The sequence below is a fragment of the Penicillium cataractarum genome, assembly GCF_028827025.1.
Source record: "Penicillium cataractarum strain IBT 29864 chromosome Unknown utg000002l, whole genome shotgun sequence".
Classification (NCBI taxonomy): Eukaryota; Fungi; Ascomycota; class Eurotiomycetes; order Eurotiales; family Aspergillaceae; genus Penicillium; species Penicillium cataractarum.
In genome coordinates this window covers 4,356,745-4,380,058 of record NW_026622738.1, presented here as the reverse complement: position 1 = coordinate 4,380,058, position 23,314 = coordinate 4,356,745, and the positions used below count along the sequence as shown (strand labels likewise).

The 23,314-nt window shown below is 50.6% G+C and overlaps 8 protein-coding genes across 8 annotated transcripts; 5 read left to right on the top strand and 3 right to left on the bottom strand.

Annotated features, from left to right (window-relative positions):
• Positions 1-930: 930 nt before the first annotated feature.
• On the top strand, positions 931-1,329 carry N7496_003613 (uncharacterized protein; the record flags this gene model as incomplete). The annotated part of the gene is made up of 1 exon (XM_056696544.1): positions 931-1,329. One exon carries the CDS (start codon positions 931-933, stop codon positions 1,327-1,329), a length of 399 nt encoding a protein of 132 aa, XP_056558756.1.
• A 3,975-nt stretch (positions 1,330-5,304) lies between these two features.
• On the top strand, positions 5,305-8,607 carry N7496_003612 (putative translation elongation factor eEF-3; the record flags this gene model as incomplete). Its single annotated transcript, XM_056696543.1, has 2 exons — positions 5,305-8,425; positions 8,491-8,607. The coding sequence occupies 2 exons, from the start codon at positions 5,305-5,307 to the stop codon at positions 8,574-8,576; spliced, it is 3,207 nt and encodes a 1,068-aa protein (XP_056558755.1). The 3' UTR covers positions 8,577-8,607.
• Positions 8,608-9,667: 1,060 nt separating this feature from the next.
• On the top strand, positions 9,668-10,262 carry N7496_003611 (uncharacterized protein; the record flags this gene model as incomplete). The annotated part of the gene is given in 3 exon segments (XM_056696542.1): positions 9,668-9,795; positions 9,867-10,242; positions 10,257-10,262. The coding sequence occupies 3 exon segments, from the start codon at positions 9,668-9,670 to the stop codon at positions 10,260-10,262; spliced, it is 510 nt and encodes a 169-aa protein (XP_056558754.1).
• Positions 10,263-12,167: 1,905 nt separating this feature from the next.
• On the top strand, positions 12,168-13,926 carry N7496_003610 (class I SAM-dependent methyltransferase; the record flags this gene model as incomplete). The annotated part of the gene is made up of 9 exons (XM_056696541.1): positions 12,168-12,524; positions 12,578-12,685; positions 12,752-12,762; positions 12,815-12,854; positions 12,908-12,918; positions 12,972-13,079; positions 13,142-13,297; positions 13,379-13,840; positions 13,893-13,926. The coding sequence occupies 9 exons, from the start codon at positions 12,168-12,170 to the stop codon at positions 13,924-13,926; spliced, it is 1,287 nt and encodes a 428-aa protein (XP_056558753.1).
• A 334-nt stretch (positions 13,927-14,260) lies between these two features.
• Positions 14,261-16,252, bottom strand: N7496_003609 (DEAD/DEAH box helicase; the record flags this gene model as incomplete). Its single annotated transcript, XM_056696540.1, has 2 exons — positions 14,261-15,961; positions 16,010-16,252. The coding sequence occupies 2 exons, from the start codon at positions 16,250-16,252 to the stop codon at positions 14,261-14,263; spliced, it is 1,944 nt and encodes a 647-aa protein (XP_056558752.1).
• Positions 16,253-16,486: 234 nt separating this feature from the next.
• On the top strand, positions 16,487-18,445 carry N7496_003608 (uncharacterized protein; the record flags this gene model as incomplete). The annotated part of the gene is made up of 1 exon (XM_056696539.1): positions 16,487-18,445. One exon carries the CDS (start codon positions 16,487-16,489, stop codon positions 18,443-18,445), a length of 1,959 nt encoding a protein of 652 aa, XP_056558751.1.
• A 475-nt stretch (positions 18,446-18,920) lies between these two features.
• Positions 18,921-21,092, bottom strand: rscE (uncharacterized protein; the record flags this gene model as incomplete). The annotated part of the gene is made up of 3 exons (XM_056696538.1): positions 18,921-20,297; positions 20,349-20,929; positions 20,999-21,092. The coding sequence occupies 3 exons, from the start codon at positions 21,090-21,092 to the stop codon at positions 18,921-18,923; spliced, it is 2,052 nt and encodes a 683-aa protein (XP_056558750.1).
• A 580-nt stretch (positions 21,093-21,672) lies between these two features.
• Positions 21,673-22,326, bottom strand: N7496_003606 (glutathione S-transferase family protein; the record flags this gene model as incomplete). The annotated part of the gene is made up of 1 exon (XM_056696537.1): positions 21,673-22,326. One exon carries the CDS (start codon positions 22,324-22,326, stop codon positions 21,673-21,675), a length of 654 nt encoding a protein of 217 aa, XP_056558749.1.
• Positions 22,327-23,314: the final 988 nt, after the last annotated feature.

The window sequence follows — 23,314 nt, the reverse complement described above, 5'->3', positions numbered from 1 at the left end:
CATAATCCCTCTCTTCAAAGTGCTCGAATGGAGTAATCGGGAACACCACGATACGCGGATGTATCAGCTTGCGTTGCGGAGGCTGGATCATATGAGACGCATGGGGAATTATTCGGAGGAGTTTTTTGTTTGGATGGAAGGGTCGCTTGCTAGGGTTGTTGGGGAGGGGAGGGGGAGGGGGTGATTCTATTATGGTTGATGGGTGGATCGATGGATCGATGGATGGGTGGTTTGGGGAGCGATCTTAGAGGGTGAGGTTGTGATATGAGAGAAGCTTGTGAATTTGTTGGATGGGAGAAGGGTTGTTTAGGTATGCGCGTATCTGTGGCCTTTCTTCTTTCTGGTCCTACGTTGCTGCTACTGAATATCACTGTGCCTACTCTCTATCAGGCACAACTGCCTCTTTACATATATGCTGGCCCAAGGTCTCCATCTGTGGCATCGCTCGTTAAGGACGAAGTTGAAGCCAACGTGGCAGAAATTGATCCTGCCACCAACCAACGGGTCCATAAGGAACTCACTAGCGACGCCAACAGGGTCGTTGGCATCAGACAGCCGGCACCCGCTGTGATCAAACCAGGGAGGGATTGCGGCTTCTCCAAACCCATATCGACTGATGCTAAGGTTTATCTTGATTCAGGTGATCTCAGAACTCATTCGATATCGCTTGAGATAGACCTATAGTTCACCTCACTATTTACAGACACGGATGATCCTCGCCACCGAGCGGATTCCGCGTGGTGGGAATACACGCACCTACTAGGACTCAACGAATGAAGCATTTCGACACCCTCTGCTCCGCCCAGTAACAGCAAGAAGAATCTCCTCCACTCATCATCTTACCGCGCATCAGCGTGAGAATTAAAAACAAGCCGGCATACCCCACAATAAACAACCCATCAATATACCGCGTCTACTCAATCCGACAAAATGACCCTGACTGTCTGGGATGCCATCTACAGCTTCCTTCTCGCCTTCCCATTTTTGCTCCCAGCACTAGTCCTCCTCCATCTGCTTCCGTCGCAGCACCTCTTTATCTGGACTCTTTTCGCCTTGATCTTCCTGTCTTTATCTCTCTGCTTCGTCGTCGTGGTATTCTTCCTCGCTGGACTGCGTTTCTTCTCCGCTTTGACTTCACTCGCCTCGCATTATGAATTGAGCTCTCGATCAGAGCCGGTCGACGCTAAGGATCATGTTGGCTCCAAGGAAACCCCCTCTCAGCCTCGTCGTGCATCAAAAGAGCCTCCATCTGTGAAGAAATCCCCTAAGCGGGACACCCGCCGAGGTTCGCTTCCGCATCTAGTAACGGTGCAGCCGTCTGACTGGTGATCTCCTTGGGAGGAAATGCGTGCTTGCGGATAGGTCTGAAAGATATGTTGGCCTTTTTGGGAGCTCGACTTGATGGCTAGTGATTGGGATTGAACATCGTTTCGCTGTTTACTGTTGCTGACTACTTGGGTACGGAAATTTCACTGCTGGGAACTCGGCTTGGTCGTTAATTGAGATTGGATATCTGTCGTTTGTCGTGCCTGGCTTCTTGGACATGAATTTACCTTGGTGGCACGCGTCAAGGGAATGAGAATAGTTACAAATTCAATTTGATGCGCGTTGTTTATCCAGAGCCTCTTGTAGTAACGTGTCCGATCATATAATAGGCTAGAGTACGTGCACCTGTATGACAACAGCGTAGCGGTGAGACTCGGTGATAGCCATGCCTTGGAACCCGAGACAAGACATGTATGGCGAATCAAACAAACAAAAGAAATATAATATAAACATCGCTCCAATGATCAAGATACAGCCATTCTTTGTCTATTTTATCCATCATCCAAGAATACATAAAAGCGCGGTCTGTGGTATGCCCCTTCCCCGAGACCAGTCCAAAGCGAACAGATCTACAGCAGAATCCAGCGTGCACAATTTCCCAAGAAAACAACGCCCAAGCCTACGACAGGGATCGCATTAGTAAAGCAACTAAACGCATCACTCCCCAAGTCACTCAGCCGCGCCCAGATCGACTCATCCCAGCCTGATCTCAGGTACCGTCCTATCCTCCCGAACCCTGGCACGAAGCAAATCCCAGCGATAGGCTGGGACTTAATCAGCCCCTTTCTTTTTCTTTCTTTTTGTCTTTTTCTTTTTTTTGCAAAGCAATTAATCTACGTGTTCGAGATACAGGTCGAAGGGTGATAGGTCGCCTCAATCTAGGGTATTGCCGGGCTATGTATCAGGGCATAGGTCTGAGCGTTGTGGCAGGACAGGGGGAGACAATGCATCCAACACGAAGGCGGAAAAAGGGGGCGCTGAAAGTACGAGCTGGTGCTGGTGATTATTAGGGTGGACAGGAGTGGAAAGGGGGCTGAATAGACTAAATAAAGAATATCAAAACAAAGAGTGTTGTTGTTGGGTAGATATCGTATCCCTTGGGTGAATACAGTTGCTGTACGGCCTTCGGAGTGACCGTCAAACCTATGTAGCTGGCGGCACTGTAGATTATCTACGTGGGTCCTACCCCAGGTTCGCAGCAGAAAATGCAAAGAACAAGACTACTATGGAGACAATAAAAAACAAAACAGGTGGATACCTCGGGCCGGATTCGATTTCCCCAGAACAAAGTGGACAAGAAGGATTGAAAGGGGGCGATAAGGCCAGCAGGGCCCCATACAAGACAAACTGGGGCGCATTAAGCTGACGGATCCACCCCCAGACTTTTTATTTCAACTTCACAACTACAGCACCCAGAACCAGAGGAGTTCACTACTCCCCACCACCAAGAATACACCAGCAAAGAGATGTGAACGAAAATAAACCTCGATGACCTCGTCGCGACGTCAACGACCAAACCCCCAGCTATCCTTCGACTGGTTATCACCCTCCGACAAACGCCACCGGCCAAAAAACCCAGATCCGACAAATCAGATCCTAAACTCTGATTTTTTTTTTCTCGTCTCGCTTCCAGAAGGTCAAAGGCCCAAAGCCAAACGCATGCAGGACTATCGCCGGGCGAATCTCCGGGAAACTCGGAAGTGCAGGAATGCTACAGACCTACAAGTAGACTTTTTACCCGCGTCTTGCGAATCAATCACGGAGACGGAGTGTCCGATAGGTTTGATCTACGGTAGGTCCGAATGGTAGGGACTATTACTACTGCACTTGTCCTGTAGTAGTGTACAGTAGATGCTAGTATAGGGGATATTAGGAAAAAATTAATTGAAACGAGGCGCAAAGTTCGGCACGGGGAGAAATTTTTTTCTTTGATGTAAAAAAGTATGAAATGTAGCTCCGTAGCTCCCTTTTCGAGATGTTCTCCGGCTCCCAAAGAGAAACGACCCCCGAATCTTGGGAGGTGCCGAGCCTAGTCGCCTATAGTAATAGTAGACTGGTAATAGCTGGTCTTGCGTTCGCAAGAGTTTTCTTTTTCTGATCATTTTAAACTTTACAGACCCACTGGCACACGCTGGCCCTTCGAACCCGATCGATTTTCGCCACCGGGTCCTTTCGCGGGGGATAAGGGATAAGGGATGATATAATGGGCGATAATGTTGAACTCTGGTACGAGTACTTTTCAGTCTAAGGGGGAATTTCCCGGCTTTACTCCAGAGTGATTCAGTCCTAGAAGAGTTTTTTCCTGTCTATTGTTAGTATTGCAGATACATCTTAAAGAGTTTCTTTAATAAAGACAAAGAAATTTTTTTTTCGATGCAACCATGTTAGCCCGCGATAAGCGATAAGCAGGAAGCGGTGAGCTTGTCAACTGGCGGTGGAAGTATACGGGGGACTCGATACTAGTACTATGTTAGGTAGTATACTCCAGTCTACTCTGTATGTTTTGGAATGGTCTCACAGAATAGATACCCCTGGATGCCAGTTGTAGTAAGAGTCCATGCCTCGGTATCCATGTTTTATTCTTGAATGCCGAGAGACATCCCCTGGACGGAATACAGTACATACTTCTGTCCCGAAGGAGTGCCCGGCAGGCTGTCGATCCAAGCAGGTCCCGCTACCGACTTTGATATTATTTAATTAGCAGTATTGGATTTAACTAACTATTACTAACTAGTTTCTTATTACTTCTTATGTCAGACACCCGATGCTGACCACAATCTTCTAGCTTACTGCATACAGCCCGAGACCTGAACAACCAAACCCAGTCTTGGGTTCGGGATCATCGCGGCGGGATCAAAACGAAACTCCGCCCTATTTTTCGGGACATGTAGGCAACTCTAAAAATATGTTCGGCCCTGCAATGCATCCGTTTTCCTTTCTGTTTCTCGAAAAGCCTTTCCATCTCGGGAGGTGGTTGATTGGATGTTGTAACGGCCGGATAGAGGACTGCGCCACCCGGTCATGAGAGTGGCGACTGGCACGCCTCAGAACTTGCCATGGACTCCGTAAAGGGACTGGGACTATAGGGCGATTGACTGGTGGGTAATCATTGAAGAGTAGAACATAATTATTACTATTGTTCTCCGTACTCTAGTGTAATTGCCGTTTCATCACCCCGGATTTGTTCCCCCCTAACACTATCTAGGCTGATTCTGCATGTGCTGCGGACTGCACCGCGGGGGACTCGAGCCTTCGGATAGCCCTGAAAGAAAAAAAAAGTTGATGATCCATGATAGTCACTATAGTTGGTATAGCAATAGCAATTGCTAGGCAGGAGGCAGGAAATGTTCGTCTATAGTTGTACTGAACGTCATACTTCCAGGCAAACCAGTTGATGCCTTAAGTTTCCCTGGAGACATCCGGGCTTTTCAGTCCCAGACTTTCGAGATTTTTTTTTTCCATGATTTTCATGATTTTTTTTTTGTTTGATTGTTCCCTCAGGCAGCCCACCAATGATTAGGCAGGGATTCGGGAGGCAGCCCTGACTGGACCAATCAAATTCTCCGATTTCAAGTAGGCAGACTCCATCTGCCTTAGACTAAACCCAGAATGGCACTAGCGTGACCGCAACAGCAAAAAAAAAATTTCTGCGGTTGGGCGGCGAGGGGCCACACGATAAATATCTCGCCCCCCCTTCTAATCGCTGCCCCCCCCTCTTCTCTCTCCTCCCATCCTCCTTTTCCCCCCATCTTTTCTTGGGTTCCTTTCTTTCCTGTTTTTTCTTTTCTGCCATAGACAGAAAAGTCCCCCAAAAGTTTAGACTCGCTCTCTGCAAAGAGCGTTCACTGCGTCCTGGACAGCCGACGCAGTTTGGGCCACCTCCAGCTCACCGAGATACCCCTCATAGAAAAATCTCTTTCTTTATTTTAATCCTCCTTTTTTCAACCTCCTCCTCCCACCGCCAAAATTTCCTCCAAAATGCCTGCCGTTGACGTTTCCTCCGTTCCTGCCGTCTCCGGCAAGGAGATCGCCAAGTCGATCGCCGTCCTCGAGGACCTCATCAAGAACCTCAACGTCTCTACCTCTGCCGACGAGGTTAACGCCGCCGCTGGCAACCTGGCCACCCTCTTCAGCGGCCCCATCGCTGAGCAGGCTCTTCCCCTGAAGGCCGTCGAGACCTTCAAGAAGCAGCTCTCCAACAAGAAGGATGCCGTTGTCCGTGAGCGTGCCTGCGAGGGTATCCGCGCCATCGCTTCCCACACCACCATCGCTCCCGGTGTTGAGCCCCACCTTGTGTCTCTCCTTGGCCCCGTTCTGAACGCTGTCGGTGACAAGATGGTCCCCGTCAAGGAGGCCGCTCAGTCCGCCGCCGCTGCCATCGTTCAGGCTGTCAACGGCAACGCCGTCAAGGCCATTGTCACCCCTATCCTCGACTCTCTCCAGAACGCCCAGAAGTGGCCCGAAAAGATGGCCGCTCTCAAGTGCCTGGACACTCTCGTTGAGACCGCCCCCGCCCAGCTCTCCTTCCAGGTCCCCCGCCTGATCCCCGTCGTCTCCGAGGCCATGTGGGACACCAAGGCCGAGATCAAGAAGGCTGCCTACTCCACCATGGAGAAGGTTTGCGGTCTGATTGTCAACAAGGATATTGAGCGTTTCATTCCCGAGCTCATCAAGTGTATTTCCAAGCCCGAGAACGTCCCCGAGACCGTTCACTTGCTCGGTGCCACCACTTTCGTTTCCGATGTCACCTCCCCTACCCTCGCCATCATGGTCCCCCTGTTGGATCGTGGTCTGGTTGAGCGTGAGACTGCCATCAAGCGTAAGTCCGCCGTCATTGTCGACAACATGTGTAAGCTCGTGGAGGACCCCCAGCTCGTCGCTCCTTTCTTGCCTAAGATGTTGCCTGCCCTGAACAAGAACTTCGAGATTCTCGCCGACCCCGAGGCCCGTGAGAAGACCAAGCAGGCCCTTGACACCCTCACCCGTGTCGGTGATGTCAAGGACGGCAAGATCCCCGAGGTCTCCACCGCCGGTGACATCGAGACCGTCGCTGGTATCCTCAAGGATATCCTGAAGGAGAAGAACTTCGAGGACCGCATTGCTTCCTCCGAGGCCGTCATCAACTACGTTGGTGCCATCGCTGGTCAGCTCGTTGACGAGAAGGACTCCGACAACACCACCTGGACCCAGAACGCGCTCCCTTACATCGTCGCCATCGTCGGTGAGGAGGCCGCCAAGCCCATTGCCGAGACCCTCCGCAAGCGTGCCTCCCCCGATGCCGCTGCTGCCGATGAGGTCCCCTCCGACGAGGAGGAGGGTGAGGATCTGTGCAACTGCACCTTCTCCCTGGCCTACGGTGCCAAGATTCTGCTGAACCAGACTCACCTCCGCCTCAAGCGTGGTCAGCGTTACGGTCTCCTCGGTCCCAACGGTTCCGGCAAGACCACCCTCATGCGCGCCATCAACAACGAGCAGCTCGAGGGTTTCCCCAAGAAGGATGAGGTCAAGACCGTCTACGTCGAGCACGACTTGGACGCTGCCGATACCGAGCTGACTGTCATTGGCTGGACCATCAAGAAGCTGAACGAGGTCGGCCTGAACCCCGTCGAGTCCGAGGTCCGTGACAAGCTCGTCAACGAGTTCTTGTTCCTCGAGTCCCAGCTCGATGGCTCCATCGGTGCCCTCTCCGGTGGTTGGAAGATGAAGCTCGCTCTGTGCCGTGCCGTCTTCGAGAACCCCGATATTCTCCTGCTCGACGAGCCCACCAACCACTTGGACGTCAAGAACGTTGAGTGGCTCGAGAACTACCTCAAGTCCTCCCCTTGCACTTCCATCATGGTCTCCCACGACTCCGGTTTCCTGGACCGTGTCATCCAGCACGTTGTCCACTACGAGCGCTTCAAGCTGAAGCGTTACCGTGGTACCCTCTCCGAGTTCGTCAAGCGTGTGCCCTCTGCCCGCTCCTACTACGAGCTCGGTGCCTCCGAGATGGAGTTCAAGTTCCCCGAGCCCGGTTTCCTTGAGGGTGTCAAGACCAAGTCCAAGGCCATCATCCGTGTCAACAACATGATGTTCCAGTACCCCAACACCCCTGCTCCCCAGATTCGCGACATCACTTTCCAGGTCTCCCTTGGCTCCCGTATCGCCGTTATCGGTCCCAACGGTGCTGGCAAGTCCACTCTCGTTAACGTCCTGACTGGCGAGCTCATCCCCACCTCTGGTGATGTCTACCAGCACGAGAACATCCGTATTGCCTACATTAAGCAGCACGCTTTCGCTCACATTGATAACCACTTGGACTCCACTCCCTCCGAGTACATCCAGTGGCGTTTCCAGACCGGTGAGGACCGTGAGACCATGGACCGCGCCAACAAGATCGTCACCGAGGAGGACGAGAAGGCCATGGACAAGATCTACAAGGTCGAGGGTACCCTCCGTCGCGTCGTCGGCATCCACTCTCGTCGCAAGTTCAAGAACACCTACGAGTACGAGATCTCTTGGGCTCTTGGTGACAACGTCGGCATGAAGTCCGAGAAGTGGACTCCCATGATGTCCAACGACAACACCTGGTTGCCTCGTTCCGAGATCATCCAGTCTCACTCCAAGCAGGTCGCCGAGGTTGACCAGAAGGAGGCCCTCGCCTCCGGTCAGTTCCGCCCTCTCGTCCGTAAGGAGATTGAGCAGCACTGCGCCAACTTCGGTCTCGATGCCGAGCTGGTTTCCCACTCCCGCATGCGCGGTCTCTCCGGTGGTCAGCGTGTCAAGGTCGTCCTCGCCGCCTGCTCTTGGCAGCGTCCCCACGTCATCGTCCTTGACGAGCCTACCAACTACCTGGACCGTGACTCCCTCGGTGCCCTCTCCAAGGCCATCAAGTCTTTCGAGGGTGGTGTTATCATCATTACTCACTCTCGTGAGTTCACTGAGAACCTCACTGAGGAGGTGTGGGCCGTCAACCACGGTCTCATGACCCCCTCCGGTCACAACTGGGTTCAGGGCCAGGGCTCCGGTCCCCGTCTTGACCAGAAGGGTGATGATGACGAGGACAAGTTCGACGCCATGGGTAACAAGATTGTCGTCGAGAAGAAGAAGAAGCTCACTGGTAAGTTTTGCAAGAATATTCTTTGGTCCGAGTTGAATCCAGATTGACTAACTTCCTTTTTACAGGCTCTGAGCTCCGCAAGAAGAAGAAGGAGCGTGCTGCCCGCCGCAAGCGTGGTGAGGAGGTCTTCTCTGATGAGGATGACTTCTAAATCAGATGATAGACTTGGGAGGTGTGCTCTCATTATGGAGTTGATGATTATGATTTTTCTTAGTGTGATTTTTTGCTGAGAACAAAATATTCAAAGCTGTTCAGAACAAAACATTTTCTTTGTAAAATTGTAGATTGTAGACTTTCCGTAGAGATTGTTATCAGGCTTGCTGTATTGGAGTGCTGGTTACTTGTCGGATGTGGCTTGAGTCTATTGCTGAGGAATACTACGTGATCCCGTTTGTCTACCTCGCCTCTTTGCAGCTGAGACTCTCAAATTATTAAACCGTTCTTCATGCAATGCAATCTACATTTTATTATCCTCTTATTGAAGAGCCTTCATTTGAGCTCGTTATATGTTGAAGTTATTCAGCTCTCTACTTGCCCCGTGGCTGGTCCATACCAGACCACTTTTGTAAATACATCTTCATCGACCATGAAATACTAACTTCCCGTTTAATTCCCAAGTGACAGAAATCTTGGTTATAACTGAAGACGAAAATTTTCTGTTTCGTTTCTACTTTGTCTCATTTTTATCGTGTAGAAGGGCTGCGGGCAGGAGAAGTGTAGCAAGAAGCAGCCATTAGCCATATTTAAACGCTGATGTATACAATTTCTATGGCCTAGATGATAAATCCAGGGAAATAGTGACCCAGCAATGGTAACTTGAATAAGCTTAGTAGCTTACTATTTTTTTAATAGGTATATTCTATAGGTGTTTTCTATCCAGAACCGGGGTATGAGCCCTTTACGGAACCAGGTACACGAGTAGTTCATCCAGAATAACTGCATCAATGGATCTGAATAGAAGCTAATCTTTACGTATTTAAAAAGTGCTTATATGATCTTATCACCTATCAGAGAGGGGGAATTGGCAATTAGCAGGGGAGTCGGAGGACGCCGATGAGGAGGTGCTTTGATAGCGGGGTCGGTTATTAGGATCTCCAAGTCCTGTTGAAGACGAGTTTAACTGATATTTACCATTCTCCAGCATTCAGAGAACTGGATCTTCATAAAATTATCTTAAAAGAATATATAATGCTTGAAAGGAATACAGATTTATTGAGTTTAGCGGAGATATCGTCCACAGTCATGCCCCCGACAGATAAAGCCACAACCGCAGACGAGACGAGAAAAACCCCAGAAGAAAGCATCCAAGGATGGACCTGCGTCTTCGGCTCATTCCTCGCTCTCTTCTGCACATTCGGATTCCTCAATGCGTAAGTAAACGACTAATCCAACACCTACCTTCCCTCTCCACATACTAACATCTCCCTCCCCTCCACACCAGCATCGGCGTCTTCCAAACTACATACCAAAAAACAACCCTAAACACCTACACCTCCTCGTCCATATCCTGGATCTTCGCCGTCCAAATATACCTAATGTGGGCCCTAGGCCCCCTCTACGGCCGAATCCTAGATACCTACGGACCCGCTCCAATCCTCTACCCCTGCAGCATCCTCTGCGTGCTGGCCCTCTGCATGACCAGCCTTGCAGATAAATATTATCAGATCTTTCTGGCGCAGGGACTAGCCTTCGGCATCGGGGCTGGTGGGATCTTTACGTCTGCGATGGTCTGTGTTGGCCAGTGGTTTGTTAGACGGCGTGGCCTTGCGATTGGCGTTTCGAGTTGTGGTGCTAGTGTGGGTGGGGTTGTTTTCCCGGTGTTTTTGGATAGAGTTAGTCGGGCTACTGGGTTTGCGGGCGCTGTTAGGTGGTCGGCGTTGGTTGTGGGTGTTTTGTTGGGGTGTGCTTGTTTTTGTATTAGGTCGCCGATGCCTAGGAGGGGGTGGAAGGGGAAGGGAGATGGGGAGATGGTGTGGTTTGATGGGAGTTTGTTTCGGGAGAGGCAGTTTGCGTTTTATACTTTTGGGGCATATTTTGTTATGTGAGTATACCCTTAGGGGTTCGAGGATGGTGACACTGATACGAGGAGCTGGAAACAACAGAAAAAGAAAAGAAAAAGAAAAAGCAAATCGTGGCTGACTGTTGGAAATAGGTGGGGTCTTTGGGGACCATTTGATTTTCTTTCGAGTATGGCTGAAGCTAAGGGATTCTCGTCGACGCTGTCGCTGTATTTGATATCGATTATCAAGTACGTTCCTGGTCCGAGGTTATTGCAAAAGGTGTTGTCTTGCTCATTCATGTTTAGTGCAACTTCTATCTTCGGTCGAATTCTCCCCCCATATCTCGCGGATCATATTGGCCATTTCAACGTGTTGACTATATGCTCGATGTTAACTGGTGGTTCAATGCTCTTTCTATGGCTCCCATTCAACTATCACCCATCGCACGCAGGGATCATTGCTTTTGCACTCGTATACGGGTTCGTCAGCGGGGCCGTGGTATCTTTGCTGATGCCATGTGTAGCAAAGACTGGCAATCTAGACACCCTCGGCCGACGATTTGGAACGTTCCAGATGGTGATTTCAATCAGGTGGGTACTTGTACTACTTACTTCTTTACGAATACCAGGCGACACGACTACTGTTGGACTTTTCTTTTTGTTGACGACTGTGCATTTTAGTTGCCTCACCGGTCTACCTATCATGGGAAGCATCTTAACCCGACAATCCGGCACGGACTTTGCAGGACTGCAAATCTTTTCCTCAGTGACTGCATTGCTAGGAGGATGTTCCCTGATGGTATCGACATATCTTCTGGCTCGATCGCACGGGTCGTGGAAAGTGTGAAAGTTTGAGACGGGGAAGGTGGGAAATGGAGGGCCGTTCCGTAGCGTCGGGTCTATTTAGTGCTGACACGGTCCTCCTCGACGCACTCGGACTTTGAAAAGTTGGCGATTGGGACTCTGCACGGCCAACGACCGCTTTTTATAATGGCCAATGGGAAGGGGTCTAACCACTGTGGTTCCGGGGCTATTGTTTCTAGTTCCCGTGTGAACATGCAACTAGAACCTTTGTTGGAAATTGGGGTTGGGTCTTGTTTACCGAGGGGTAAGTCCAGTGCGAAAGGGGTTTCCCTATGGATGGAGGAGGGAGTACTCAGTAGTTCATACTTTTTATTGTATGTGAGTGCCAGCCTTCCCCCACGGAATAAGTGCAACAGGGGAATCCCTGACGAATAATGCGGAGAGATTTAGCTAGGAATTGGATGCGGCTAGGGTAACCTATCTAAGGTCTAGTTTCGATTCTAATTGGATAGGAAGTTGCAGACTCAGGCTAGACTGGTAGTATAGTTCCCTCCAAATCGAACTACACGCAGTCCACAGATGATTCTTACTTCTTAGCAGCTGTTTAGGTTCTTCCCCCCTCCTGTCCATAGTGGAGTTGACTCGGCACCGTGCAGCCCCTCACCGCAAGGAGAATGAAAAAAAATAATAGAAACTTTGAAAGTGCAAGCCATAGTACATTTTAGACTATCTACAAAAGGATACGTGCATTTTAGCAACTCTTTTTTCCTCGATCTGTCAGATTCACTTTTTGCAAAAGGCAAAAGTACCAAGTACCACGTTCGCTTTTGTTCCGGAGCATAAATCCGTTTTGCCACCCCCAGGACTTCTTTCTCCCTCTTTCCCTTGGCCAGAACTGTTTTGCGCTCTATTAACCTTGGTCCAAGCTCAACTATCATCATGGACAACCATACTCATTCAGAGGATACGAGGCCGGAGCCTAAGGAGACGGAGCCTGTTAATACGGAGACTGAAAAGGCAGAGCCTGTCAATTCGGAACCTGTCAATGGAGAGGCTGTAAACGGAGCGGCTGTGAATGGACAGGCTACGAGTGGAGAGCCCGCTAATCCAGAGACTATCAACCCACAGTCGACCACTTCCGCTCCTCCTAGCAATGAAGATACCAACCCAGAGCCTGAAAATGCAGAGGCAGTTGACGATGAACCTGTGCGACCACCAGGTGCCGCGACGCAGTCGGCCGAGGCCGCCGAGGCGCCGCAAAACACAATGTTTCCAATCCAAGTCGATGACTTTAGCGTATGATCATTGATCCTCATTGTTGCGTTCCAATATACTGAATACTTGAACAGACCGATGACAGCGACTTTGAAAGTGACTTTTCCGACCTGACTTCTTTGTCTTCAAGCGTATTGGACTACGAATACGAGAATGGTCGGCGGTACTCGAGCAATCGACACGTAAGTACTCACACTCTTTTGCAAGCTACGCCGTCAAATCTGAACTTTCGCTAATTATTATATCAGACTCAATATATGTATGCTCTATACCTGATTTGACTATGGGAAGCATTCGCTAATATACCACAGTATGCCGAATGACGAGCAGGAACAAGACCGCCTGGACTTGGTATGACCCTCAACTTCCGTAATGATTTGTCACCATTTCTAACCATCCTATAGTGCCACCACATGTTAGCATAACGAGATCCATTTCATGTGTTCCCTCGCTAACAGATCCATCTAGCTGGCTCTTGCTGCTCAAGGGAGAGCTTTTCAAAGCACCCATCAAGAATCCGCAAAAGATTCTAGATCTCGGCACGGGCACGGGAATTTGGGCCATCGATTGCGCAGAGTAAGCACGACTACTCTTTCATGAGAAATGTCCAACATAGTACCCCTATTAATTTCTCAAAGGAAATTCCCAGAGGCCCATGTCATTGGCAACGACATTAGCGCTATCCAGCCGCAATGGGTCTGCCCGAACCTGGAATTCATCGTGGAAGACTACGAAGTAGAATGGCTCTACAAAGCTGAAAGCTTCGACTTTATCCACTCGCGTCTGTTGGCAGGGTGCGTATTTACCTCCCCCCCCTCTTTCTTCTTCCTCATTCTTCAAACTCCCATACTAACATCACCATAACATCACCACAGCTGCGTCGCAGACTGGCCCCAACTTCTCCGTCGCTGCTACGACGCCCTAAAACCAGGCTGCTACGTCGAACTCCACGAAAGCGCCTTCTGGGCCTACAGCGATGACGGAACCTGTCCTGACGACTCCCCGCTTAACCAATACTTAAGCGCCCTCATCCAAGCCTCCGCCGCAAGTGGAAAACCGTATAACATCCAAAACCTCCTGAGAGGTTGGTTGATTGACGCTGGCTTCGAGGATGTCACCCAGTTGACTTATTGGCTGCCGTACTCGCCGTGGCCTAAGGATCCTTATCTCAAGGAGCTGGGCAAGTATCAGCAAATTATGTCGCAGCAGGCTATTGAGGCTTATGGGCTTCGGTTGTGTACGCAGGTGTTGGGTTGGGGTGTGGATGTTTCGAAGATTTTCCAGGCGCAGTGCCGGAAGCAGATTGGTGATAGGAATGTGCATGCCTACGTGAAAGAGTGAGTTTATCTACAGGATTTTTGTGGGAATGGTGTGCTGACCAACTACTAGGTATGTCTTTTATGGAAGGAAACCTTTCCGGTGAATGGTGGGGATAAAGGGAGTGTGGGGAGGGGGTGTGGCTTGTGCGATGTTGATATTAGCGATTATTCTGTTCGAACACGACTTTTAGGTAATATGTTCTTTCTTCAAGCTACAAGCTTAAATCTCGATGGCCTAATTCCAAATGTTGCATAGTAGATGTAGATGTACTGATAGGATAGACGGGGAATTCTGGTCAATGGATAGCACAGACGCAGTTACTTGTCGCCGAGGATCTTGCATGGGAACAAGAGAATTGGTATTTTACATGTGCAGCGATTTATCTTATTGTACAGTTTGGCCATGCCGACCTACTTCCGTCTCGTCAACTAGGCCAATCAGCTGTCCACCGGCCCAACCTTGACATTAGTCCTCCTGCGCAGCTCATCAAATTCATTCATGGCCTTTTCTCTCTTCTCAGCCTTACGCTGCTGAACTTCAATACTCTTGAAGCGCTTCTTGCCCCCAAATTTCAGCTTAGTGATCATGTCAGCCGCTTGACCCCTCGTCAAGTCCCCGGGCCGTAGCTTGCCCTCCCGAATGCGAGCTTTGTTAAGCAACTGGATCTGTCCAGGTGTTGCCGGATTCTGCCTCCAGGGTTTCCACGATGCAATATATCGCTCGTCAAATTTGCTGCTGGCATACGTATCTGCGGCGCGAACAGCTGTTTCTAAGTCTGTTCCCGATGCGATTCGTCGAGGGCGTGTGAACTGGGGTGTTTCCGTCATTGGGTTGGTGAACTTCATGACGTGGTACACGTTGTACATATCTTTTTCTTTCTCCAGGGTCAGCCAGCCTGATGATTCTGATAACAAGTACTTTTCATCGCCAACTCGGACCCAGGAGTTTGGACTGAGAGACCGGATGTGTTTCTCAGAGCGTGTGTCATCTAATAGGTCGTAGATGCTGTCGTATTTGGTGAATTGTAGACTGACCTCACCCTCCTCGGCTGTCTCCGACTCTTCTGATGGCTTTGGCAGGCTGTCTTCCTTACGCCCTTCTCGTATATCTTTCACTGAAGACTTGCTCAAGACTTCGTCTGGGTGAAGACCGAACAAGGTCGGAGTTGACAGGACTCCAGTTGCCAACGATGCAACCATGTCAATTATATGACAATCCTCTTTCCCAGGAAACAGACGAAGTCCACGTCCAATCATTTGGATTAGTAAATTCCTCGATCTGGTCGGACGCGCCAAGAGAACGCAATCAATGTTGGGAATATCCGTGCCCTCAGTGAACAGACCGCAATTCAAAAGAACCGGGAACTCTTGTTTTTTGAAAGCCTCCAGTTGCTCAGAGCGTACATTCTTGTGTGTCGTGGCAGTGATGTACCGAGCATCAACGCCATGTTCCCGAAACGTCGCAGTGAGCTGTTTGGCATGCTCGACGTCCACGCAAAAGACAAGCGTCGATTTCCGACCTTGCGCATTCGCCATCCAGGCACGCACAGTGATATTGTTGGTATTCGAAGTGTTAACCGCCTCTGAGAGCGAGCTCAGGGCAAAATCGCCAAACTTGTCCTTTTTCACGTTGGACAAATTCGCCTCGGATTTGACAGTAGTAAAAACTGCATTGGCCAGCCATTTCTCGCCAATCATATCCACGTAATCTTTATGATAAACAATATGATCAATCGCGGCACCGAGTTTCAGCCCGTCGAATCGCGCAAAGGTAGCGGAGACACCGACGAGAACCGGCGCATTTGGAGATGGCTCGTTCAGACTAAAATGACCCAACGCTTCACGGTAGGATCGTGCAACAATATGATGCGCTTCGTCCACCAGAATCAGCTTGAATAGCTTCGGGTCGAACTTATGGATGCGCCCCCGGGCAAGCGTTTGCACGGATGCAATGATGATATCTCCATGACCTGTCGCAACATTGTTCCCCATTTCAACTTCCACAATCTTGTCTGGGTATGCAAGGCGGCAATGCTTCGCTGCTTGTTCGACGAGTTCGCGTCGGTGGACGATAATCATAGTCTTGGTAGCTTCCGCATCGCGAGGTGGAATTCGGCTAATGAGCTGTGTGAAGATGACCTAGGAAGATCAGAATAGTTCTCAGGTTGAAAAATGAATCAGTCATACTGTCTTTCCAGCACCAGTGGCTAGAGATATGCCAAGGCGCCGGTGGCCCTCGTCAAGGTAGCTTAGCACCGACTGAATGCATTCTTCCTGGTAATCGCGGAGCACAATGCTGGAAGCGCCGGGCAGCGGCGGAGCTGTAGAGTTGAGACGGACATTGCGCCAGCAATGCGACACCAACAGCCTCCTTGGAGGCCTCCTCGACTGTGAAATGGCCAAAAGCCCAAATCTGCGAATGAACTCCATACTCGAAAGAAGAGAGAAGCTCGGCGGACTGAAGAACTGCTACAAACAGTGCAAACATTCTTATCGGCGCGATAACGTCAGTCGGTATTCTGGTGGACGTCGAAGAGCTCAACTTTTTTTGCTTAGCTACTGCTCTGCGCTACATCTGCAAATTCTTTTCAAGTTCACAGGTGCAGCTGTGATGTCCTCGCATTCGGTATATCCGAATGCGCTGGCAGTCTGCAAGCCTGCACGATGAGCAGTTCCGAGTCGTCCTTTGCGCCCGACGAAATTTCCGAGTCCGACTCCGAGTTCAGTATCGATGGACAGCCACAGCAGCCGCGTAGTCGGCGCTCTTCTTCACGAATCGAGGTGGTGGATATCTCATCGGAGGACGATAATAAAGATGGCATTCTGTCCGATCAAGACCTAGACTCCGACTTGGAGCCATACCCAGATACGGACGCCCGTGACAACCAAATCGAAACACTTAACCATCACATTGAGCGTGTATCGCCGAAGATTCTCGAGAGCTATGCCTCACTCGTGACGGAAATCGAAAATGATATCTTTTTTTCGACGGTTAGAGAGGATGAGGAGATTCACAACGTCCACCAACATGGAGCGGTAATCTGGACTGCGACGGAGAAGGAAATTCTATACAATGTGCTCGATAGGAAAGGCAAGAATGGCATTAAAGACATTGCCGCGGCGATTGGGACCAAGTCAGAACTAGAAGTGATGGATTATCTACGACTGCTTCGTCGCGGTCTCGAGAGCCAGCATCTCGTCGAGCGACATGTCAAGACCATCATCATGGGAGACGTCCCCGCCGCCGCCGAGGTCAGCGAGAAATGCTGCGCCGAGCTAGACGAGTATGCTCGTGGTCTCAGGGCAAAAGACGACTTCGACGCTGTGCTAGCTGCGCGGATACGATTTGGTGATAATTGGCTTGTCACTAGTACCCAGGCGAAACAACTGCTCGCAGCTGAAATGGATGTCCCCATGCGAGGCGACATGCACCTTCCTGCCAACCTGCTCAACATCCCAACGTGGATTGACCTTGAACAGCGGTTCTTTATGAACTTTGGTGGTTCACAAGAAGAAGATAATTGGGTGAACATCGCCCAGGCGAAACACGAATACCCGTCTATCAGCGGCGACGCGCTTATGGACTTTTATGCTTTGACGGTCAGCATTACACGTCGGTTGATACAGTCGACTCAATTCGTGGCAATGAGCCGGATACGCAGTCAGCGCCTATACGGCCGTGAACCAGCCAATGCAGTTCGCAGGAAAGACGTCAAGGCCGCTATCAACATTCTAAACATGAAACCGAAACGAACAAATTTCCTGCTCAACCTCGCCCGCCGAAACGAATTAGTTATCAAGGACGAGCACAAAAGAAAGGGCTGGAAGGCTCCAACAATGGACTACGACGAGGCGGAGAAGATTCTCAACGGAGAAAGCGATTACTTCCAACGCGTCAGAGATGCAACCCGCGCTACAGCCGCAGACGCCGAAAATATAGATGAAGTCGGAAAAGAAGATGAAGTCGACAGCGATAATTCCGACGGAGAAAACTCATACCAACCTTCCCGAATGACATCCCGACAACCAACCGAACTCTCCTCCCCAAACGCATCCTCAGACGAAGACGAAGCCTCCCTCGACTCAGAAGAAGAGCACGCCGACATCCTCGACCGAGAACACAGTCGCCGCGAAGAACTCGCTCTCTGGCACGTTCTCGAAAAGCCCGCACCCCCTCGCCTCCAAACACCCATCACAACAGAAGAAGACGATAAAGATGCCTCGCGCAGACCCACCGCCGACCGCAAAGCCCCCCAGGACATGGTCGAATGGCGCGATCGCACCCTCTACCGCGGTGAATGGGAGGAATACGGTTATGAGGTCGGTGATGTGGAGGAGGCTCTGGTTGAGAATCGGCGGAAAAGACGCCGTGTTGATGAGCCTCTTTCTGCGTCTGTAGTTAATAGTGAAGAAGAAGATGAGCAGCAACATCAGGAGGAGGGTGGTGAGATGCCGCAGCTTGGAGCTGAGGAACACACTCGCGTTGAGCCTCCGAAATATGGTTCAGCCGGTTGGGATGCATTTTTGCATTCGTTTTTGACGCCGGCTCAGCCCCCGCCTGCTGAGAAGCCTACCAAGAGTGAGAGCAAGAGTAAGAAGAAGAGCAAGAGTCGTCGGCGATAATAGGTGCCAGTTGGCATGTATACAGCTTGGTCTAGAGATATTACGAGATACCATAATGCAAATATTTACTCAAGATGTTTAAGGGTGGTCAACGAAGTCTACCAAGTTCATCAAAAGAGAAAGGTTCCATCACGAACATATGATTAGAAAAGAAAAAAAAAGGGTAAACACATCCAGAAAATGGAAAATGAACAGAAAACATCCGAGCCCCCCTAATTTCATCCTCACCAAAACTTAAGACCACCAGATGAAGGGAAGGGTCTTTTGCAAGGGATGAAATCGAAATCGACTCAAACTCCCAACGGATAATCAAGAAACTGCGCCTTTTCCTAGCCAGACAGATAGACAAGTTCAAACAAGAATATTCATAAAACACCACCAGAACCCGGTAGTCTCCATTCACCATCGCCGCTCCGGCCATCCCTCTTCCAAAAACGTCCATGGGATATCATACACATATCGGGAAAAGCTTAGCTCACAGGTCGAGCGACTTGAAATCGGCACCGGCCACTGCGCTCAAGGGCTGAGCACCCGGTTGGGTCTCGCCAGCTTGGGGCTGGAAGCCGTAGTTGTTGCCGATACCAGCGGTGGCGGCACTGGCGAGCATGGCATTAGTGTGCTCGTTGGGACCCTGGTCACTGACAACCTTGAGGGCTTCCTGGGCTTCCATAACACGCTTCTTGAAAGCCATCCGGTCCAGGAAGAGCTGTCGGCGTGCCTGCTCGAGTTCCCGACGCTCGGCCTCAATGATCTCTTCCATCTCGTTGAACTGCTGCAACTTGATCTCGAACTTTTGCAAAGTCACGTTGACAGCAGCGCCAACCAGACGGGTCATTTCACGTTCCTCGTGAGAGGCCAAAGCTCCCGCGCGAGCTGCTGAAGCCGCCAGGGCAACGGTTGACAGGGACTCCTTGGGCTTCTCAGCCTGCTGCTCGCCTTCGCGAACGGTGTCCACATCCATCGAATCCTCGGCCTTGACAGACTCCTTGCTCTTACCATCACCCTTCTCCAGCTGGCTGCGGAGTTCTTTCCGGATCTCCTCGACAGAGCGACCGGCAGCGGCAGCGGCTACTGAGGGCTCGGCCATCTGAGCAAGGAAAGCAACAACGGACAGGACAGGGTTCTCCGACTGGCTGATGGGATCGCGCGCAGCGCCAGATCGCAGCTCGGGAATATCTTCAACATACTTGTCCTCGATCTCCAAAGACAAGAACTTCATCACACACTCCTCACGCGTCCGCGTGCCAACGTGGTTCGCAATCTGTTCCCAGTTGTCATCAAAGTTCTCCAGGCCCTCCAGCAACAGGACAAGCTCTGAGTCGGACCACGGAGCATCCTTGTCGGGCACGTGAGAGTGACCCTTATCTTCGAGCTTCACAAAGTCGGAAGCGTTGTGGCTAGAAGGCATGCGGCCCTGGAGGAAGCAGTTCGGGCACAGATCGTACTTGGTATCGGGGGTGTTGGCGTTGGCGGATGTTGGGGCCGACTTGGCGTAGTGGAAACGAAGGCGTGTGCAGTCAATACCACAAGAGAAGCAGTGAGACTTCTTCTTGGGCTCTGAGGGCTCAATGCCGTTCGTTGCTTCGCCGTTAGTGTGCTTCTCCTTATCCTCAGCTGGTGTGACATCCTTGCCCTTCTCGTCGTAGATGTTGCGGCGCAGTTCGAGGTTGACATCGCCCTTTGCGGGGGTCGCCGAGGCGGCGCGCTCGGTGGAAGGAAGCGCCTTGCCAGAAGTGACGGTGGGGTGCGGGCCAGGCTGGAAGGGCTGCAGGCCTCGAGGGGTATCGGCGATAACTCGGAAGTGACCAGTGAAGGGAGGACCGATGTTGGAAGGTCGGGATTGGGGGTCAACCTGAGAGGGTTAGTTCTGGTTCATTAGAAGAACACTATCCTCTGCACTCACTTGGTAGTTAATCAAGCCCCACTGCTCAAGGAAAGAGTGAATACGCATGATAGCACAGACATCACCCGCGAGATTGCGACGGCAAGCAGTGACGGTCAGGTATTCGATAGGGTTCAGGCGGTAGGTGTTAATCATGAAGTCGCGGTAGTCTTTGTAAGTGGCCGGGGTCTTGCTTCGGTTGCGGCCGTTGAAGAACTCCGCCAGTGCCTTCTTCTCGATGGCATTGATGGTGTTCATGTCGAACCAGGTTGCGTAGCTAGGGAGGATGATTGCGTGGGTTTGAGAGACGAGTTGATCGCGAGCTTTGCCTTCCAAAGCGGACTTGCTCGGCGCCGGCTGATCCTCTCCTACTGCATCATCAAGACCTTCCGTAGCAGTCTCTGGGGGCTGTGACTCTCCAGCTGCATCCTCTAGACCCTCAGTGTCAGGCTTGGCATCGGTCTCAGTGCCACCCATCTCTTCGTCTTCCGGCTCGGCATCACCATTATGGGGCTTGGGGGAGGCAGGGGCATCGAGAGGGTTATCTAGTCCAGCGGAAGACTCTGTCTTCTTCTCGGGAGACTCCTGGCGCGATTGCGCCGCTATTCATCTGGTCAGCATTCGACGTGACGTGAACCGGGTGCGGTTGAGATGGCTGGGGACCGACGTACCTGAAGTGTTGGCTGCATCCGCAGCACCGTCTGTACCAGTCATTGTGTGCAAATTGTCAGGCGCGGCAGCTGGATTGGCAGAACTTCCATCCATGATGTTCAAGTCGAAGGAAAGCTGCTGTCGCGGGCGACAGAAGATCGACTCCTTGCCCTGTCTTTTGTTTGTCTGACCTTGCGCAGCGCAATTGATTACGCGTTACAAAAGCGAAATGTCAGACGAGAACGATTATCGAAGACGAAAGATGGCCCACTTGGATGGGAATTTCGGCCAGGGAGGGATGATTGGACGGGGTGTTCGATCAACGGGGGAGGTGGATGTCGCGACACGGAAAACTCGCGGTCACCTGCGCCAAGACTCTAATCGACGCTAGTACAAATGGGGACTAGCGCTTAATCACCCGTCGACCTGATGCATGTTACGTTTTGTTATCCCGACAACGACCTCTCGTTGATTGATATACTTGAGAAACGGTCTATTGTTGAGAGAATGGCTCTTGAATGATGCTAGGTGTCTCTCCAAATTGGTCTCCAAGACGGTCTACCCAGGATGCTACAACGGGCTATCTGTCCAGTGTCGCAAATCTCATATTCTTATTTTCATCTTTTATATCTGCTAATTGACAGAAGACAAAGCGGCTTATCTGCAAATCATGATATCAATACAGGAAGACAGTCTAGTGTGCTGCAGCAACCGCTTCCGCCCGGAGCTTCAACGCCTTCTCGACAGCTGGGCGAGCCTCCTGGCGGTTCAACCAAGCCGCGACATTGGGGAACTCCTTGCCCAGGTCAACATCGAACAGAGTCACGACTTTAAACCAAGGAATGAAAGCAAGATCAACATAGCTGAACTTGTCACCGACGAGATACTCTTTATCAGCCAAGAATTTGTCCAGCACACCCGAAACACGACGGATCTCCTTCACGTAGCGCTCCTTGGCGCTCTCAATCTTCTCCGGATGGAAGCGGGTGAACCAGACAGCCTGGCCGAAGTAGGGACCCTGGCCGGACATTTGGAAGTGCAGCCATTGCTTGGCAAGGAAGTAGTCCTTGGAGCCAGCGTCAAAGCTGATGGTGTGTTCCTTGTCATAGGTCTCGACCAGGTATTCGAGAATGGCACCAGACTCCCACAAGGTAATTCCGGTGTTTGGATCTTCGATGGCAGGGACACGGCCATTTGGATTGACGGACACGAAAGGTTCCTTTTTCATATCGGCAAAGTCGACGGCGATGCTGACGTAAGGGATGTTGAGCTCCTCCAAGACCATGAGGACTTTCCATGGGTTGGGTCCAGGACCGTGGCCGTAGAGCTTGATTGGCTTGAGCGACATGTTTGTATGTTTTTTTTTGGAGAATTGAGCCTTATAATTGGAGTACAAGGAAGGAGTAGATCCAGAGGCCGTTGGTCGGAAATAACAATTGGCAGATAACTATAGTGGCGAATTCTGATTATCACGTACTTCTTTAAATAATCTTCCTAGCATTACTAGCTACACGATATCTCCTCCATATTCAAACATGGGGTCCGGCCGATTGCTCACATAATTCCTCGTATTGTATTAATCAGTTCGGCATCGGCTTTTGGATGACACTCTGCCGAGTCGCTGACAAATTGCCAAAATGGGGCCGAGTGGGTTTTGTAATGCTGATATATGCGGAGTTAGGCTACTTGTGGTCCTAGATGGGCATAACCCGGGGAATTTCCCGATGGACATATTCCTCTTTTAGCATTGTGGCCTCAAGAGGACCGGTTTCTGCACATTTTGTTAGCAATTGAAGATGTTGAGTTTAAGCTTGGTCGCTCGAGGACAAGATTCACTTGGCATTGTTTAGTAATCGAGCTCATTTTCCGTCACTGATGCGGTTAGCTTGACAGGTGAATTGGTCATGATCGTCAAGGCAAGTTTCTGCCTTCCAATGGGCAGTTCAAATGGGAAGAAGATCAATTGGGCAACGCTTGGGAGTATGGGGTTTTTACTCTGCCAAAGGTTGGGATAAGGTTTAACATATAGTAGGCAGTCGGGTTTAGGTTTGGTTGCACAAATTGGTCATGTTGTCTTATTTGCCACACTGTACTCATTAGACAGAAGAGGAATGATAAATATTGTCAGAAAGTATCATAGGTTTTCGTTCTCCCCCTCCATGTTGCTTGAATAAAACTCGATTAACGAGACTGTCCCAGGTCATCGACTGTCGCCATGACTCTTGGTTTCATTCTGGCAAAGAAGGCATTTAATATGGTGCCCTTTACAATGTATCAGGGAGCCATCGATGCCCTTTCTGTACTATGATCGTGAAAGTAGGCACATATTGCAGATT